The sequence below is a fragment of the Cebus imitator genome, unplaced genomic scaffold, assembly GCF_001604975.1.
Source record: "Cebus imitator isolate Cc_AM_T3 unplaced genomic scaffold, Cebus_imitator-1.0 Scaffold102, whole genome shotgun sequence".
Taxonomy (NCBI): Eukaryota; Metazoa; Chordata; class Mammalia; order Primates; family Cebidae; genus Cebus; species Cebus imitator.
This window is the reverse complement of record NW_016107417.1, coordinates 4,217,648-4,236,477: the sequence shown is the minus strand read 5'-3', so window position 1 is coordinate 4,236,477 and position 18,830 is coordinate 4,217,648. Positions and strand designations below refer to the sequence as shown.

The window sequence follows — 18,830 nt, the reverse complement described above, 5'->3', positions numbered from 1 at the left end:
CATCCGAGATCAAGGCCGGTCAGTGAGGCCTCGCCAGGCCGTGGGCGCCAGCGGGGCAAGAGGCTGGTCAGGGACTCAATGTCCGGAGCTGTAAAATGGGGGGGGGGAAGCTGATGGGATCCAAGTTTCTAGGATTCCCTGGGAGAGGCGCCAGCGCGCATCTTTTGCCTTTCAAATCCGCCAGGCATTCTTGGAGCGCCCCCTCCCGGGCAGGCGTTGTAACAGGCCTTTTGGTCGTCGCGCGCCGAGTCCCGGCAAGGACGCACCAAATAAATTGCACAAAGACCCCGTGGTAGGACCTGCGGGGTTTTTTGGTTTGTTTTTGAGGCAGGATCTCGCTCTGTCGTCCAGGCTGGATGGAGTGCAGTGGTGCGATTATAGCTCACTGCAGTTCAAGTGATCCTCCCACCTACCGCTTATTTTTTTTGAGACAGTCTCATTCTGTCGCCCAAACTGGAGTGTAATGGCGCAATCTCTGCTCACTGTAACCTCCGCCTCCCAAGTAGCTGGGATTATAGGCGCGCGCCACCATACCCAGCTAATTTTTGTATTTTTAGTAGAGACGGAGTTTCACCATGTTGCCCAGACTGGTCTCGAACTCCTGACCTCAAGTGATCGGCCCATCCTGGTCCCCCAAAGTGCTGGCATTACAGGCCTGAACCACTGCGCCCAGCCTTTTTATGTTTTTTTAGAGACAGGGTCCTGCTTTGTCACCCAGGCTGGAGTGCAGTGTTGTGATCATAGCTCACTGCAGTCTCAAACTCCTAGTCTCAAGGGATCCTCCAACCTCAGCCACCCTCACCACCCCCAACCACCCCCACCACCCTGAGCTTGGAAGACGGGCCGGTGCCACCCTGCCCAGCTAATTAAAATTTTTTTTTTTGTAGTGAAAATTTCGCCATGTTGCCCAGGCTAGTCTCACTTGGCTTCCCAAAGGATTAGGATGACAAGCGTGAGCCACCATGCCCAGGGAAGCCTGTGTTTTTAATGGAATCATCTGGCCAGTTGCAAGAGTTAATTCCTCGTCTCAGGATTTGCGCTGGTTGAGGACGTGTTCATCTTTCCGTTAGTCAGTTGCTGGTTACAATTTCTAAGCCCCTGCCACATGCTGGGCACTGTCTGGCACCCCCAACCCACTTCATCAGAGAATCACAGCCAATAACAATGTAACAATGGGCACATATTGAGCACTTGCTGTGTGCCAGGCACCAGGCTTCCCCTGCATTGTCACCTTCAAACTTCACAACCTCCACGAAGAGCTATTCTTATTACCACATTTTACTGATGAAGAACTTGAGGGTCAGAGAGTGTCAGTCACTGGTCGGAAGTGCCACACTGTGGGGCAGTCAAAACTGGAACCAGGTGGGGGGGCTCTAAAGCCCAGGCTTGTAACCTCTGTCCCATGCTGACCACAAAGCTGCACCAGCCACAGATCTCTGAAGGCCACTCCCTCCCACCAGGTGCCTGCCCGTCTCCTCTGCTCCAGGGAAGGCCCAGGAGTCTGCAGATGGCTGACCCTTTTTTCTCTTTTTCCAGAAAAGTCTTCTTCAAGGTCATCGCTCGATATTTCGAAGCACATACCCCATCAAGCCTACTGGGCAGAGCAGCAGAACAGGGTTGGAGGGGCCGGGGAGACTGGGAGTTTCAATGGGGTAGGGAATAGGCCAGTTGGGGGTGACTGGCAGGGTCGAGTGGCAGGCAGGCTGCTAGGGGGTTTGGGGGCCACAGGGAGCAGGTGGGGCATTTCATCTGTGGGCAGAGATGAAGTCCCCTGGATGCCTAAACCTCTTACTGCTTCTCCAGGTGCCGCTGCCCCTGATGGAACTCATGGAGAATGAAGTTCTGGAAATCCTCACTGAAGCACTCTGGAGTGAGCTCCCACCACAGCTTCTGGTGGATTTTGCTGGGCTGGGGTTTCAGGCTGCCTTATGTTTGTCAGTGCCCTTGGCACTCATGAGTATTCCAAGGGCCCCATAAAAGTTAAAAGCTAAGGGACTGGGCACAGGAAGACCCAGTCCCAGGAGGGTATATGGTGATGGTCAGAGGCCTGGGCTCCAGGCTGGGCACAGCCCCTCTCTAGCTAAGGGAGGCTTTTCTGTGGCTGTTTCTCCACCTGCCCAGTGGGATGACAGGTTTGGTGTGGCCTCGACTCCCTCTGGCTGTGAGGCGCCTTTGGACAGTGGGTTATTTGGGTGAACTTCTGTTGCTGGGGTACGAAAGCACAGCGGTGACAGAGGGCCAGCTGATGGCTTAGAGTGGATGGCTGGTCCAGAAGGTGGGCAAACTGCTAGCTACCACCGTCCTAGTTCAGGCCTGCAACGTCTTCCCTAGCCTTGATCTCATCCATCCTCCACCTTAACACTCAGCACCCTTAAAGAGTCAAAAGTTTCCCAAGCGAACACAGACCTGAGTGCCCTGCGCTGCTGCTACCCCCAATCATCGGCAGTTCTTCAAACCACACCTGCGGGGCCTGCTGGTGGGGAGACCTTTCCGGTGCTCACTGCCCTGACCCGAGCTCTGCCCTCCTCCTAGGCTACCGGTTAGGGATCGGCAGGGACCACTTCCTGACCAAGGAGCTGCGGCAATACATCGAGGGGCTCAAGAAGCGCCGGAGCAAGAGGCTGTACGTGATTGAGGACGCCTTGGGCTCGAGCAGACCCGAACCAGCCCCGTGCCATGCCGGGTCCCCAGATCCCAGCCTGACCCCATCTGAGTAAAATTTGAGTCCTAAAGAAATAAAAGAGTCTATGCATGATCCGTGAGTCAGTGCATGGCAGCCCGCGTGAGGCGGACACACGGGGCCCCGCCCTTCCCCATGACCTTCATTCGGTCACCGCAGTGACCTTGAGCTTTCTCCGTCCGGGCCCTATCGGCCCTACCTTCCGGGACTCGCAATCCAGGGCATCTTGAATGTTTTAGGTCGGCTTCGCCCACCCAGAGTTCCGCAGCTCTGTGGGGCTACTGGGTCTACGGTTCGAGTGCCCAGCTGGTGTCGCTTTGGGGAAAGGGGACAAAGGGAAGGGGGCAGCACCTCCCCCCTCGCGAGGGCGCTCTAGGCTCCGCCCCTCAAGCATAGGTAGCAGGTCCAGCCTCTCCACTCGTCCCGCCCTTGCGTTTTCATATGTAAGTGGTCTCTCCCTGCTCCGCAGCTGCAGCCTGCACCGCCTCGCCCACTCCTCTGGCGCGCAGCGCGCCCCGCCTCTTTCTGTTACGAAAGAGCGCTTCTGGCCCCACTAGCTATCGGCTCTATTCCCCGCGCTCTCCGCGTCTCTCGCCCCGCCCCTCTCCAGGGGCCGCGTACGCCTGTGCGCCGCAGTGGTTCGGCAGACTTGGGGGCGGGACCTGCGCGGAGGTCCGCCCACTGCCGCTCCCGGCTCCGCCCCGACTCGTCCGGGCACGCAGGCGCCGCCCGCCCCGCTGGTCCGATTAGCATAGGACCCCGGGCCCCGCCCCCTGCTTTGCATGCGCACGGCCGGCCCCGCCCCCGCTGTCAGCTGGAGGAAGCGGAGTAGGAAGCGGCCGCGATGTCCTTTTGTGTCCTACAAGCAGCCGGCGGCGCCGCCGAGTGAGGGGACGCGGCGCGGTGGGGCGGCGCGGCCCGAGGAGGCGGCGGAGGAGGGGCCGCCCGCGGCCCCCGGCTCACCCCGGCATTCCGGGCCGCCCGGCCCCCATGCCTGCCCGCCAGCCCTGCCGGAGCCCGAGGTCCGGGGGCGGAGGGGAGCGCTGCCTCGGGGGTGGGCGGGCGGGGCGCGGGGTCCATGTGCGAGCGCGGCAGGGAGGCGGGCGGGGCGGGCTGCAGGCGAGCTCCAGCTCTGGGGCCAGTCCGGGCCACGGTCGGGACCCAGTCGAGGGCTGGACTGGTCAGGGTTCAGGCGGGATCCGGCGTCCAAGTCCTGTGGACCGGCCTAGGGCAGAGTCTGGCTCTGGCTGCGGGTCCTGGCCCGGATCAGCCTTGGGCCTCCGATCCACCCCGTCCCGGGGCAGGGTTCAATCCGGCACTTGCCGAAGTCTCTGCGGCGGGCCGGGGTGGAAGACGGGGAGGGCTCTCAGTCGGGGAAGGGGCTCCGAAGACCACGTGGGGGCGCTCGAAGGGGCCTGGGGCCACCCTCCTCTCTGGGTCAAAGGTCATCGCACCGGCTAGGGAGAACTTCCTCCTCCTTGGCTCTCCCCACTTACTTCCTGATAACCTGATAGAGGTCCCCCGCGGGGGGAGGGGAGGCGTAGCAACTTTAGGCAACTTCCCAAAGGTGTGCGCAGGTTGAGGGGCGGGGCGCGGCGCCCTGGGAGGTGGCGGCCTCTGCGACAGCGGGAGTGTGAGAGTGGACGCGCAGGCCGGTCCAGAGGAGGTGCCTGGAATCGGCATGCTGGGGCAGGAGGGTAGCCGCGTGTCAGGTGTGAAAAGCTCTGGAGGTGTTTTCACGAGTCCCTGCCCGTGCGTGTGGACGTGGGGACCTAGTGAGAGTGTGTGTGATCATGAGCCTTGACTGAGTTGGCGTATGGGGTGTGCGCTCCAGATGAAGTGTGTGAGCACAAGTGTGAGCGGGAGTTAGCATCGGTTTGGGAAGGCTGGTGCAAGTGTGAAGGCCCTCTGCAGAGAGTGAGCCTGCGTGGGCTTGTGGGGCCCCTGCGCAGCCCTGTGAGTGGTGTGTGAACTCGGTGTGAACACGGCCACTGCCCTTGGGTCTGCGCTTCAGTTGTGCCCTCCAATGCGGAATACCCCGATGAAGGCAGGGTCTCAGAGGTCCCCCGAACATCTGGAGAAAACTGGGAGGTATCCTGCTCCTGGCTGGGGATTCCAGGGGGGGTTGAAGGTTGCCTGGGGGCTATGGTTACCCTGCTTCCTGACCTGGGTGGGAGTAAGGGCTTTCTAAGCCTCCCCCAGGTTCCCAAGGGGGAGACCTGCTGTCAGTTACCGGCTGTGTAGGCTCTGGAGACTCTGTTTCCATGGCAACAGCTGGGAGGGGGGCTCTGTTCCTGGGCAGTCCTTCCTTGGACTCTGCCCCCACTTCCTCCCCACTTGCTGGGCCTGGAAGCCTGGCCCTAGGCCTGAGGTTGGGCAACCCTGTGGCAGGGTGTCTTCCATCCCCCATGCCAGTGCCTCCCTGCGAACCTATGGGTCTCTCCCTGCAGGTGACCAGCGCCATGTCCAGCCAGGTGGTGGGCATTGAGCCTCTATACATCAAGGCAGAGCCGGCCAGCCCCGACAGTCCAAAGGGTTCCTCAGAGACGGAGACCGAGCCTCCTGTGACCCTTGCCCCTGGTCCAGCTCCCACCCGCTGCCTCCCAGGCCATAAGGAAGAGGAGGATGGGGAGGGGGCTGGGCCTGGCGAGCAGGGCGGTGGGAAGCTGGTGCTCAGCTCCCTGCCCAAGCGCCTCTGCCTGGTCTGTGGGGACGTGGCCTCCGGCTACCACTACGGTGTGGCATCCTGTGAGGCCTGCAAAGCCTTCTTCAAGAGGACCATCCAGGGTGAGCCCCCAGCCCACTCCCCTGGCCTTTGCCCTGCACCCTCTGGGTATACTGCTGGGTGCAGTAGGCCCCCAGGTGGCCGTGGCGCCGCTCAAGGCTGGCAATCTGGCGTTTCCAGGCCCTCTACCTCCCAGACACCCTTTTCCCTAGAAGCGTGGTGAAGGCGCCAGTGTGTGCCGATGCATTGCAGTGGATGTGAGTGAGCTCAGGGCACCACCTGGGTTTCTGGGTACTCTAGGCCCAGCACCTTCTACGGTGGCTCTGAAAGAGTCCAAGGCAGCCTGTGTCTGTTCCTAAGGTTTGTTCTTCTTTCTGGCAGCTTCTGACCTCTCCCCAGCATAGAACATGTCCCATTTTCTTGATTTCCCCAAAGCAGCACCAACACAAAGATTTTAATTTTGTTTTCTTTTTTTTGAGGCAGTCTCACTCTGTTGCCCAGATCTCGGCTCACTGCAACCTCCGCCTCCTGGGTTTAAGAGATTCTCCTGCCTCAGGCTCCCAAGTAGCTGGGACTACAGGTGTGCACCACCATGCCCAGCGAATTTTTGTATTTTTAGTAGAGATGACGTTTTACCATGATGGCCAGGCTGCTCTCAAACTCCTGACCTAAAATCATCTGCCTGTCTCGGCCTCCCAAAACAAGGCAGATTTTTATTGGTATTTGAGAGGGACTATATCATAGTTTAGCACCCAACTTTAAAAAGACTAACAGGCATCTCTGCTCTTAAAAGTCTCTGATTTTTTTCTCACTCAGGAAAGCATATCAGAATTTGGGGAATGAGCAGGATGCTGATGTAAGCATTACCTGGGAAGGGCCTGTTATTTCCATTATTTCTGTTTTTACCTAGCCATTTGTTACTTTGGGGCTATAACACGTATAATTAAAAATATATATGTATATCGGCTGGGCGCGGTGGCTCACGCCTGTAATCCCAGCACTTTGGGAGGCTGAGGCGGTTGGATTATGAAGTTGGGAGTTCAAGACCAGCCTGGCCAACATGATGAAACCCCATCTCTACTAAAAATATAAAAATTAGGCAGCGTGGTGGTGGGCTCCTGCAATCCCAGCTACTTGGGAGGCTGAGGCAGGGAATTGCTTGAACCCAGGAGGTTGCAGTCAACGGAGATCGAGCCACTGAACTCCAGCCTGGGCGACAGAGAGACACTGTGTCTCAAAAAAAATAAAAAAGTCTTGAATGCTTACCTTGTGCTAGGCATCGTGTCCTTTTATGATCTCAGTTAGTCCTGATAGCAACTCTATTTAAGGTGTCAGCACTGTTATAACTGAGACTAAGAGAGGCATTGGAAACTTTGTTGAAGTCTCACAGCTAGGAAATGGCAGGACAGGATTTGAACTTGGGTCAGTATAGATCCATAGCTGAGCTCTTCAATGTTAGACTGCTGCCTCTGCTTATTACTAATAACACTGAACTTTGGACAGGTGCCCAATGGCTGATTGTGACATTCCAGCAAGTTTTGTTTTGTTTTGTTTTGTTTTTGGAGACAGTCTCGCTCTGTAGCCCAGGCTGGAGTGCAGTGGCACAGTCTCGGTTCACTGCAGCCTCTGCCTCCTGGGTTCAAGCAATTCTCCACCTCAGCCTTCCAAGTAGCTGGGACTACAGGTGTATACCACCACGCCTGTCTAATTTATTGTATTTTAGTAAAGATGGGATTATACTGTGTTGCCCAGGTTGGTCTGGAACTCCTGAGCTCAGGCTGTCTGTCCTCCTCGGCCTCCCAAAGTGCTTTGGTTACAGGCGTGAGCCACCGCGCCCAGCCTTCTCCAGCAAGTTTTGTTTTTGTTTTTGAGATGGAGTTTCACTCTTGTTCAGGCTGGAGTGCAATGGCGCTGTCATGGCTCACTGCAACCTCTGCCTCCCGGGTTCAAGTGATTTGCCTGCCTCAGCCTCCAGGTAGCTGGAATTATAGGTGCCCGCCACCACAGGCGATTAATTTTTGTATTTTTAGTAGAGATAGGGTTTCACCATGTTGGCCAGGCTGGTCTCCAACTCCTGACCTCAGGTGATCCACCTGCCTCCCAAAGTGCTGGGATTACAGGTGGGAGCCACTGTGCCCGGCCAATCTAGCAAGCTTTAACTTGGCCAAAATCCTTGATCTAAACCTTTGTACGCCCTTCCCACTCTGAAGACCAGTGAGCCAGCAGGCCCGGGTGCGGGTGCCTCCTACCCACCCTGGGGCCCTTCACTGTATGTTGACTGTTGACAAATATTTATTGAGTGCTGGCTATGGATAGGAATTGTATACTGAGCACCTAGGAGTCAGAACCATGGTAGACGCTTTGCCCGTATTATCCCCTTTTATTTTCACCACCCATCTCTGTGGGACATTCCTTATCATCCCACTTTTACAGCCGGGAAAACTGAGGGCTCAAGGGGTTAAGTATGCTACTTGCCCAAGGTCATAAAATATGTGGTAGCCAGAATCCCTGCTTGGCACAGACCTGTGCTTTGCTGTCCTGGCCAGTGTTCCGGGCCTTGGGGACACAGCTGGGGCTGGAGCAGGGCCGTTTCTGCCCTCAAGCAGTTTACTTTCTAGCAGAGGGGAGAGCTGGGCAGCAGTGAGTTGCACAGACTTGTCTTATTACAAGTATGCACAGGAAGGGGAGGTGCTGGGGGTATGCCAGGGGAAGGGGCTGGTTCTGAGGCTCCAGAGGGCTTCCCTGAGGAAGTGTCTTTTTTTTGAGACCGAGTTTTGCTCTTGCTGCCCAGGCTGGAGTGCAGTGGCATGATCTCGGCTTACTGCAACCTCTGCCTCCCAGGTTCAAGTGATTCTCCTGCCTCAGCCCCCAAGTAGCTGGGATTACAGGCTTGTGCCACCATGCCCGGCCAATTTTGTATGTCTAGTAGAGTTGGGGTTTCTTGATGTTAGCCAGGCTGGTCTCGAACTCCTGACCTCAGGTGATCTGCCTGTCTCAGCCTCCCAAAGTGCTGGGATTACCAGTGTGAGCCATCGTGCCATCTTTTTTTTTTTTTGAGACAGAGTTTCACTCTGGTTGCCCAGGCTGAAGTACAGTGGCATGATCTCAGCTCACTGCAACCTCTGCCTTCCAGGTTCAAGCAATTCTCCTGCCTCAGCCTCCCAAGTAGGTGGGATTACAGGCATGTGCCACCACTCCCAGCTAATTTTGTATTTTTACTAGGGAGTTGGTTTTGCCATGTTGGCCTGGCTGCTCTCAAACCCCTGACCTCAGGTGGTCCGCCTGCCTCAGCCTCCAAAAGTGCTGGGATTACAGGCGTGAGTACCCGGCTATGGTGTCTTGAGCTGAGTTCAGAAGCCCAAATAGGGGGTAAGAGAAAACGCACTGTGAGGAGAAATGTGCTGCTGGCCTGCTGGCTGGCTGTGTCATTTTGGTCCTTGTGGGGCCTGTGAGGCTGAGAGGGCCGCCAGCACCTACTATGTGCCAGGCCCTGGGCTAACGCTGGAGCCAGCTCCTGCCCCGGTGGAGCTGCCACTGAAGAGGGAGGTGTAATAAACAAGATAGGTAAGCGCATTTGCGCATGCTCTGTGGGGCTAAGGGCTGAAGAGAAACCATAAGCAGGGTTCAGAGGCCAGGAGGGCTCTGCAAACGGATTTGGCATTGTCACAGGGTGGCCAGGAAAGGCTTCTCAAGGTGACAGTGAGCAGAGATCTGAAGAAGGTGAGGGAGCCTGTGTGGATCTTAGGATCAGAGCTCCGGGCAGGGCCTGTTTGAGGAACATGGAGGAGGCCAAAGGAGGGAGCAGAGGTTAAGAGGCAGCAAGGGGCCAGGTGCGGTAGCTCATGCCTGTAATCCTAGCACTTTGGGAGGCTGAGGCGGGCGGATCACAAGATCAGCAGTTCAAGACCAGCCTGGCCAATATTGTGAAACCGTGTCTCTACTAAAAATACAAAAATTAGTTGGACGTGGTGGTGGACACCTGTAATCCCAGCTACTCGGGAGGCTGAGGCAGGATAATTACTTGAACCCGGGAGGTGGAGGTTGTAGTGAGCCAAGATGGTGCCACTGCACTCCAGCATGGTGACAGAGAGAGACTCTGTTTCAAAAATAAAAAGGTGGCAAGGAGCAGGGGCGTAGGCTTGGGAGGACGTGGGTTTGCTTTGGCTTCGACTCTGAGAAGGGAATCCCCCAAGGGTTTTGAGCAGAGGAGGCACAGGGTGTGATGGAGTTTTAATAGGACCCTCTTGGCTGCTGTGTTGAGAATAGACTGGAGCAAGCAGGGACAGAGCAGGAGACCAGCAGGGGCGAGGTGACAGTGACTCAGGTCAAGGGTGGAAGCAGTTGCCAGACACAGGAGGTGGTTTCTGGACCTAGGAGGAGGTAAAGCCCGCCAGAACGTGTCAATGGCTTGGATGTGGGGTGTGAAAGGAACCAAAGATGCTGCCGAGTGAACAGGTGGAGTCCACGCAGGCCGTGTTCCGTCCGAGATTCCTTCTAGACATGCAGGATGTTGAGGAGGCAGCTGGAGAGATGAGTCTGGAGCTCACAGCAGGTCCAGGCTGGAGGTAGAACTGTGAGAGCCGAACAGCTGGGGAAGATCGCCATGGGACTGGAGACAAACTCCAAGGACAGCCCTGGAGTTCCGGATGGAAGAGCTTGGGGAGATGTACATAAACCACTAAGTGGCCAGCGCGGTGGGAGGAAAACCAGAGTGTACGGTGTCCTAGAAGCAAAAGAAGGTCTTTAAGTGTTTCTAGGAGCAGGAAGTGACCAGTGGCCTTAGATGCTCCTTTTAGACCAAGTAACATGAGGACTGAGAACTGACCACTGGGTTTAGCAATGCAGAGTCCCTTGTGGCCCTTGTCAGCAGATGAGGGCAGTATGGTCCAGAGCTGAGGCTTGGGGCCCAGATGTAGCGCAGCTGCCCAGTCCAGCTCCTCCCTTGTCCAGGCAGGGCCCCGCCACCCAGCAGCCGCTCCTCTTCCTGCCTGCCTATGGCTGCCTGGTCTCCCTTTCCTCCCCATATCCCCACACCTGTGCTTGGCTGGGGAGAGTCAGAGCTCCCCTGTCAGCTGGGTCCCCTCCTGGCCCTGGGAGGCCGCCACTGGAGCCCTGCCTCTTCCTGGCAGGGAGCATCGAGTACAGCTGTCCGGCTTCCAACGAGTGTGAGATCACCAAGCGGAGACGCAAGGCCTGCCAGGCCTGCCGCTTCACCAAGTGCCTGCGGGTGGGCATGCTCAAGGAGGGTGAGCGCTGGGCAGGGGCTGGGCGAGGGGTGGGGGAGCAGGGCCTGGCCCGGGTAGGGGCGAGGTTTGGGAGTTCTGGTGAGTGGCCTGGGGAGGAAAGCTCTGGAGAGCAAGCCCTGCCCTTCCCCCACCCCACAGTCACAATCCTGTCTGTCCTACAATTCAAGGAGTACGCCTGGACCGCGTCCGGGGTGGGCGGCAGAAGTACAAGCGGCGGCCAGAGGTGGACCCACTGCCCTTCCCAGGCCCCTTCCCTGCTGGGCCCCTGGCAGTAGCCGGAGGCCCCCGGAAGGCAGGTGAGAGCACTGTGGGTCCCTGGGGTAGGACACGAGAGGCCTGTGTGTGGCATCATAGTTACCTTGGGCACTGGGACCTGTGTTTCCCCTTCATCTCTTCACTTATTCATTTCCCCAAGACATTCGAAAATGCCTTTTCCTGCAGCAGTATGTCTGGGAACAGGGACAGATTTTCCAACACTCACAGCCTGTCCACAACAGACGGGCTTTCCCTGGGAGATAGTGAGCGCTCTTCCCTGGAGCGAAGTTGCTGGCCAGCCGCTACTGAGGAAGGCCACAGCGGGAGCAGCTCTGGGAGGATGCTTGATCCCTGAGGCTTAACAGACTCGAGTCCTCCTGACGCTTGTCCTCTAATTGTTGCCACAGCCCCAGTGAATGCACTGGTGTCTCATCTGCTGGTGGTTGAGCCTGAGAAACTCTATGCCATGCCTGACCCCGCGGGCCCTGATGGGCACCTCCCAGCGGTGGCTACCCTCTGTGACCTCTTTGACCGAGAGATCGTGGTCACCATCAGCTGGGCCAAGAGCATCCCAGGTAAAGGGCCCAGGTGACCTGGGGCCGCGCTGAACGAGTCGGCTCTGCTGCACTTGCTCAGCCAGGCCCGCTCCCCTCTAGGCTTCTCATCGCTGTCGCTGTCTGACCAGATGTCAGTACTGCAGAGCGTGTGGATGGAGGTGCTGGTGCTGGGTGTGGCCCAGCGCTCACTGCCACTGCAGGATGAGCTGGCCTTCGCTGAGGACTTAGTCCTGGATGAAGAGGGGGCTCGGGCAGCTGGCCTAGGGGAACTGGGGGCTGCCCTGCTGCAGCTGGTGCAGTGACTGCAGGCCCTCCAGCTGGAGCAAGAGGACTACATCCTCTTGAAGGTCCTGGCCCTTGCCAATTCAGGTGAGCCTGGGGCAGGTCACCTAACAGGTGTCTTCATAAGGTCTTCAGGTTTTTAACTCAGTGATGGTGTCACAGTCCCATTTTGCAGATAAGGAAAACTGAGGCTTAGGGAAGAACAATGATTCGCTCAGAGTCAAAAACCAAGCCAAGTGCAAGCTCCAAACTGCACACAGGATTTTGAGCCCTAGTGTCATGCTCATGCAGAAAGGCCAAGTTTAGTGGGAGGGAAGGTGAGGAGGGTACAAGGTGGCCACAGTGGAGGGAGAAAGGGTGGGGCCCTGGCTCATGGTGCCCCTCAGTCAAGCCAATCAACAAATTCTCGTTTGGCTCCTCCTTAGGCCCCATCTAGCAGTGCTCAAGCAGATGTGGGGAGTGCCCTTGCCAGGGATAGTCCAGGCCACCAGCATGCTCCTCTCCTTGCAGACTCTGTGCACATCGAAGATGCTGAGGCTGTGGAGCAGCTGCGAGAAGCCCTGCATGAGGCCCTGCTGGAGTACGAAGCCGGCCGGGCTGGCCCCGGAGGGGGTGCTGAGCGGCGGCGGGCGGGCAGGCTGCTGCTCACGCTACCGCTCCTCCGCCAGACAGCGGGCAAAGTGCTGGCCCATTTCTATGGCGTGAAGCTGGAAGGCAAGGTGCCCATGCACAAGCTGTTCTTGGAGATGCTCGAGGCCATGATGGACTAAGGCAAGGGGTGGAACTGGTGGGGGTTCTGGCAGGACCTGCCCAGCATGGGGTCAGCCCCAAGGGCTGGGGCAGAGTTGGGGTCTGGGCAATGTCACAGCCTGCTGGCAGGGCCAGGGCAATGCCATCAGCCCCTGGGAGCAGGCGCCACGCCCTCCCTTCCCCGCTCCTAGGGGTTATCAGAAGCTGGGAACGTGTCCAGGCTCTGGGCACAGTGCTGCCCCTTGCAAGCCATAACGTGCCCCCAGAGTGCAGGGGGCCTTGCGGAAGCCATAGTGGGCTGCAGGGGATGTGTGGGAGGCAGAAGCCTATCTCAGGGAGGGAAGGGGATGGAGGCCACTGTCTCCCAGTGGGTTATGCTTTTGTTGCTGTTTAATCCTACCCGCTCTCCAGAGCAGAGTGGGACTTGGAGAGCAAAGGCCCCTGCCCCCTTCGCTCCTCTCTCATCATTTGCATTGGGCATTAGTGCCCCCCCTTGAAGCAATAACTCCAAGCAGGCTCCAGCCCCTGGACCCCTGGGGTGGCCAGGGCTTCCCCATCAGCTCCCACCCAGCCTCCTCAGGGGGTAGGAGAGCACTGCCTCTATGCCCTGCAGAGCAATAACACTATATTTATTTTTGGGTTTGGCCAGGGAGGCGCAGGGACATGGGGCAAGCCAGGGCCCAGAGCCCTTGGCTGGACAGAGACTCTATTTTAATGTATATTTGCTGCAAAGAGAAACCGCTTTTGGTTTTGAACCTTTAATGAGAAAAAAATATATACTATGGAGCTCAAGAGCACTGTGTGTGTGGTGTGTTACTGGGTCAAGGGTTGGGGATACACAACAAAAATACACACGGTCATAACAAGAAAAACTGGCGCCTGGCACGATCAACTCTCAGATTCGTCTTCACTCAGCAGCATGTTGGGGATCCCGCGGCTGATGGGGAACATACGTCCAGACTCCGGGCACTGCAGGGTGCCCTCCACCACTTCCACCTCCAGCAGCAGGTGGTGCATGGTCCTCAGAAACTCTTCATTCTCCTCATACCCCTCAACCGGCCCTTTAGGCACCTGGACCAGGCGCAACTGTGGGCAAGAGGCTGAAATTATCTCCTGGCATCCCGAACTCCCTCCTCAGTCCGGCTGAGGTGTGCCCGCCCCTCACTCCTCGGGATATGCTCGGGCGGGGGAAGTATCCTCACGTTATCGGCCGCCTCCAGGAACGCCGCCCACTCCACCTTGGGTATCATACGCGCCACGAATTGGGGGTTGAACTCCACGGGGCAGATGCGGACCTCCGTGGCCTGCAGAGTGGAAGAGTTTAGTTACGCAAGCACTGGGCTCCGCTCCACCACCCCGCCCGAAGAGAGGAGAGACCGCCGCTGGCTGGTACCTGGAGGCGCAGGGGGAAGCCACGGGGCCCCACCCCCCGCACATGCGAGCTCAGTAGATTGTGGGTGAGCAGTTTCATGTCTCCTCACAAGCTTTCTCCAGGCCGGAACCGGAAGAAGGTCGTCCTCCGCTTGCGTCACTTCCGAGGATGCGCCACTCAATGCTATTGGATGGCTAGAAGAACCGGAAGTAGTGAACTTGCCGGAACTTCTGGTGCTTGAGGAAGCTGAGGTAGGTAGGTGAAAGACCTGTCCGGTCACGCGCTGCTACCGGAAGCGTCTTAGCAGGAGATTGCTACGGCGCACGCCCAGTTTTTTTTTTTGCCACAAATACTACGTAAGATGCAAATTATATGCAAAATAGCTGCAATGCAGGGGCTCTCGTTGAACGCAAAATAATCATGTTTTACCCTACACAGGCCCCTGACACCGTCGTCTTTTGTACCCCGCTTTCGATTAAGGAGCAGAAACACTGCCCCATCTAAATTAGGCCCATGGAAGGCGAGCGGCACCTCATTCTTGTATGCAAATTAGCGGCTCCACTGCCGAAAGCTCCGCCCCACTGATAAATACGCCTGCGGTCCAGCCCCCATGCAAATGAGGCTAGGGTCCTAGAGGATCTATTCGGCTTGTGGCCGCTCGCGCCTGCGCAGTGGAAGAGGCCTCGGCCCGCCTTCCGCCGACATTGCTACTGCGCCTCCAGCAGTGCCCCGCCCGCTGCGGTCGCTCCAGCCAGGGGGCGGAGTGAAAGTAGCCGTGGGGCGGGCATGGGACTAGCCAGGCTGCGCGCCCTGAGACGCCCAGCGGGTTTTGTACTCGTTGGTGGGGCCGCCGGTCAGTCTGTGGCAGTGGGAGCGGCGGCCGCAGCGGGAGCGGCAGCAAGACGGCGAGGTGAAGGAGGGTGGGCGTCTGGCGGAGTCCGCAGTTTCAGCAGAGTCGCTGCAGCCATGGCCCCGATCAAGGTGACCGCTGGCCGAGCCGGGCCTGACATCCCCCACTCTCCCCATGCCAACCCGCGTCCCGCTGGTCTGGGGGTGTCGCCTTCTTTCCTGCCTGCCCCTCCCATCCCCTCAGAAGGCCCGCGTGGCTGCCCACCCTCCTCTCCAATGGTGGGGGCCTCACCTTCTGGGACAGTCCCGAGGCATTTTTTTTTTTTTTTTTGAGACAGAGTCTCATTCCGTCGCCCAGGTTGGAGTGCAGTGTCGCGATCTCGGCTCACTGCAACCGCCGCCTCCCGAGTTCAATCGATTCTCCAGCCTCAGCCTCCTGAGTAGCTGGGGCTACAGGCGCGAGCCACCGTGCCCGGCTAATTTTTGTATTTTTTGGTAAAGACGGGGTTTCACCATGTTGGCCAGGCTGGTTTTGACCTCCCGACCTCAGGTGATCCGCCTACCTCGGCCTCCCAAAGTGCTGGGATTACAGGCGTGAGCCACAGCGCCCGGCCTGATTTTCCTCGTCTGTCTTCTGCAACAGCTGTCCCTTAGCGACCTCGCAGGGGCTTCCCCTATCCCACCCCCTGACCTCCACTCCTCCCATGGCAAATTCCCACCATCTGCCTGTCCTTTCACTCATCTCCTGGAACCGTCCCCAGGGCCTTGGACCTTCCCCCTGCTCCTCCCAAACCCTTGTGAGACCCCTTTCCCTTTCTGCTTCATCCTGTTCCCAACCCCGGGCTCCTCAGAGACTCCGGCACCTCTGACTCTCTCTTCCTACCCTCTCTGGCCCCAGGAAGCCCTCAAGTACTCCGGGGAGACGGATCCTTCCTCCTTCAAGAGATTCCTTCTTTTGTTCCATACATCCTGGGTGTAGGGGCCTGGACACCCTACCCTAACTTTTCCACCTGCTGCTATCCTCCCTTTTCCTCCTTGTGAGGGTGGGACCCTCAGACCTGGCCAAGACCCTTTCCCTCCGTGTTTTCAGGGACTCCTCCTCATCCCCAAATGCAGCCCTCTCCCCCCCCCCCCCGCCCATTTATCCCACTCCTTTCCTGTAACCTAGACAGTGTGTTATGCAACCCTTTTGACACTTGGGGAGGCCTTCCTGCCCTTTCTCTGTTGTCACCAATGGGCCCTTAAGAGGACTAGGGCCACCTTGAAACCTGGAGGATATGGCGTAACTCGGTGCGGGCAGGCAGGGAGGGCCCCTGGAAACTCTGACAGGGCTGGAGTTTCCTGCTGGATGTCAGCCCTAGCTCCTGCAGGCGCAGCTGCCAGGCTCTCTGTTCACCTTCCCGCCTCCGGTTTGCCCCGCTGTCTCACCGCCCTTACCTTGGAGTCCTTCCTTCTAGGTGGGAGATGCCATCCCAGCAGTGGAGGTGTTTGAAGGGGAGCCAGGAAACAAGGTGAACCTGGCAGAGTTGTTTAAGGGCAAGAAGGGTGTGCTGTTCGGAGTTCCCGGGGCCTTCACCCCTGGCTGTTCCAAGGTGAGGCCCTTCCCTTCTGAGGACCAGGACCTGGGATGTTTTGTGTTGCTTTGAAGTCCTCCACATAGTCCTGACAGGAAGGCAAAAAGCATTTCAGTGCTATTGGAAAACAAGTAGAGGCTGCTGGAAGGGAGCAGCACCAGCAATGCTGGAGAAAAGCTTACTGCAATGAAATCCAGCACCCCTGTTGGTCTTGCTAAATGACAGGCACTGTGGAAGGTGCTTGGGAGTCAGATAAATAAGACATAGTTCTGCCCATGGGAAGTTCATATTCTGGACCAGAAGGCATTAAGTTTCATTCTGAGCTTCCTAGTGGCCAAGGCAAAAAGGAAATAGAATGGTTTAGACAGCCCTCATTGTTTGATCAAAGCTGTTGAGGCAGAGCAGTGAGGAGGGCCTGGAGATGAAGGGTGGGCTGGGGGGCAGATGCAGTTATCCCTTTGCTGACCCTTTATTTCCCTTCCCCAGACCCACCTGCCAGGGTTTGTGGAGCAGGCCGAGGCTCTGAAGGCCAAGGGAGTCCAGGTGGTGGCATGCCTGAGTGTTAATGATGCCTTTGTGACTGGCGAGTGGGGCCGAGCCTACAAGGCGGAAGGCAAGGTGAGATGCGGGCCTGCAGGGAGTCAGGGCCAGGTAGGAGATTATTCTTGTGACGTTTCTTTTCTCTGCAGGTTCGGCTCCTGGCTGACCCTACTGGGGCCTTTGGGAAGGTGAGTGTTCTGTGTTCCCCCAACCTCCACAGGGAGATAGCAGTATGGGGAGCAGTGGGGGCCCTTGGCCTCCTCGGGGGTTTCTGACACTTTTCTTTGTCTCTTCTTAGGAGACAGACTTATTACTAGATGATTCGTTGGTGTCCATCTTTGGGAATCGACGTCTCAAGAGGTAAAAGTGGGAGAGTCGTCCATGAGGGGAGAGTCTTCTGTGGGGGGAGAGTCCTCTGTGTGGGAAAATCGTCTGTTGGGGGAGAATCCTCTGTGGGGGGAGAGTCCTCAATGGGGAGAGAGTCTTCTGTGGAGGAGAGTCCTCTGTGAGGGAGAATCCTCTGTGGGGGGAGAATCTTCTTTTTGGGGAGAGTGCTCTGTGGGGAGAGTCCTCTGTGGGGGGAGAGTCCTCTATTGCAGGGAGTCCTCTGGTAGGGGGAGAGTCCTCTGTGGGGGAGAGTCTTCTATTGGGAGGAGTTCTCTGGTGGGGGGAGAGTCCTCTGTGGCGGTGGGGAGTCCTCTGGTGGGGGGAATCCTCTGTGGGGGAGAGTCCTTTGTGGAAAGGAGTCCTCTGTGGGGTTCTCTTGGGCCCCTGGCTCTTCACTGCCCATCTCCATGGTCTACCTCCAAGCCCAGGCTGATGCAGCTGTCTGGGCCTGTCTTTCTGGCAGATTCTCCATGGTGGTACAGGATGGCATAGTGAAGTCCCTGAATGTGGAACCAGATGGCACAGGCCTCACCTGCAGCCTAGCACCCAACATCATCTCGCAGCTCTGAGGCCCTGGGCCAGATCACTCCCTCTACCCCTCCCTATCTCACCTGCCCAGCCCCGTGCCAGGGCCCTGCAATTAGAACCTTGGCCAGATTTCTGCAATAAACGTTTGTGGCTTGTGCCCTTCTTCTTGGTTAGGAATGGCTGTTTTGCTCAGTGCCAGGCATCCTGGCGTCGTCACAGACTGGGCGAGAGCGGTCAGAGCGCATATGGGCTGAAAGGGAGAATGTAGGGGGTTTTGGCTTGATTAAGGGGGAGTCGGGGAGGGAGTTTTGAGCGAGGTATTTTTTTTTTTTTCTTTTTGAGATGGAGTTTCACTGTCGCCCACGCTGGAGTGCAGTGGCATGATCTTGCCTCACCGTAACCTCCGCCTCCTGGGTTCAAGTGATTCTCCTGCCTCAGCTTCCCGAGTAGCTGGGATTACAGGCACCCACCACCACGCCTGGCTAATTTTTTGTATTTTTGGTAGAGATGGGATTTCACCATGTTGGCCAGGCTGGCCTTGAACTCCCGACAGATGATCCACCCAACTTGGCCTCACAAAGTGCTGGGATTACAAGTGTGGGCCACTGTGCCTGGCCTCGAGGGAGGTGTTAGTGAGCACCGAGAAGGAGCCAGCAAACTGAAGAGTGAGGGGAAGCAGTCCCCACAGAGGCGGCACAGAGGGCAAGGCCCAGCCGATGCCATGTGGTACACAGCGTGGCCTTTGTGCCTGCACTCTGGGTGCTCACTGGTGCCATTTAGGCCGGAAACAGGGCGGGAACCTTGGCTCCCAGCACTCCTGCTGGGCCCAGCCCCACCGTCCTTTCAGACTTGAACCCCTCCTGGGCACACCCTCATCCCAGGAAGAGCTCAGGTCACCTTAGGAGTATCTGACAGACAGGGAGAGGGGCTCCAGCACAGCACTTGCCCAGTCCAGGAGGGCTCCCTGGGAGAAGAGTCTAGGTGAGCTGTGGGGGGGAGAAGACGCTGGTGAGGCCTGACCAGTGGTGGCTCGGTGTGAGGGGCCTCGAGCCAGGGACACCAGCAGGGTTTGGGGCTAGGGGCCA

The 18,830-nt window shown here is 57.7% G+C and overlaps 4 protein-coding genes across 4 annotated transcripts in view; 3 read left to right on the top strand and 1 right to left on the bottom strand.

The window, feature by feature from the left end:
• CATSPERZ (catsper channel auxiliary subunit zeta) overlaps positions 1–2,755 on the top strand; it is a 3,944-nt gene extending 1,189 nt beyond the window's left edge. The window contains exons 2-5 of the mRNA XM_017537261.2: positions 1–18; positions 1,537–1,616; positions 1,804–1,870; positions 2,533–2,755. The exon at positions 1–18 is cut by the window's left edge and continues 280 nt beyond it. Coding sequence (XP_017392750.1) covers positions 1–18; positions 1,537–1,616; positions 1,804–1,870; positions 2,533–2,717 — 350 coding nt within the window. The 3' untranslated portion in view covers positions 2,718–2,755. The remainder of the gene's footprint in view (positions 19–1,536; positions 1,617–1,803; positions 1,871–2,532) is intronic.
• Positions 2,756–3,494: 739 nt separating this feature from the next.
• Positions 3,495–13,289, top strand: ESRRA (estrogen related receptor alpha). The gene is given in 7 exon segments (XM_017537253.2): positions 3,495–3,702; positions 5,131–5,467; positions 10,535–10,651; positions 10,819–10,947; positions 11,314–11,481; positions 11,563–11,832; positions 12,256–13,289. Coding segments are annotated over 6 exon segments (1,269 nt in total). The 5' UTR covers positions 3,495–3,702; positions 5,131–5,142; the 3' UTR covers positions 12,516–13,289.
• TRMT112 (tRNA methyltransferase subunit 11-2) lies at positions 13,238–14,518 on the bottom strand. Its single transcript, XM_017537266.2, has 3 exons — positions 13,889–14,518; positions 13,698–13,799; positions 13,238–13,581 (listed from the first exon to the last, which is right to left on the bottom strand). The coding sequence occupies exons 1-3, from the start codon at positions 13,964–13,966 to the stop codon at positions 13,384–13,386; spliced, it is 378 nt and encodes a 125-aa protein (XP_017392755.1). The 5' UTR covers positions 13,967–14,518; the 3' UTR covers positions 13,238–13,383.
• A 32-nt stretch (positions 14,519–14,550) lies between these two features.
• PRDX5 (peroxiredoxin 5) lies at positions 14,551–17,913 on the top strand. Its single transcript, XM_017537258.2, has 6 exons — positions 14,551–14,848; positions 16,174–16,308; positions 16,777–16,908; positions 16,980–17,018; positions 17,129–17,190; positions 17,681–17,913. The coding sequence occupies exons 1-6, from the start codon at positions 14,654–14,656 to the stop codon at positions 17,784–17,786; spliced, it is 669 nt and encodes a 222-aa protein (XP_017392747.1). The 5' UTR covers positions 14,551–14,653; the 3' UTR covers positions 17,787–17,913.
• Positions 17,914–18,830: the final 917 nt, after the last annotated feature.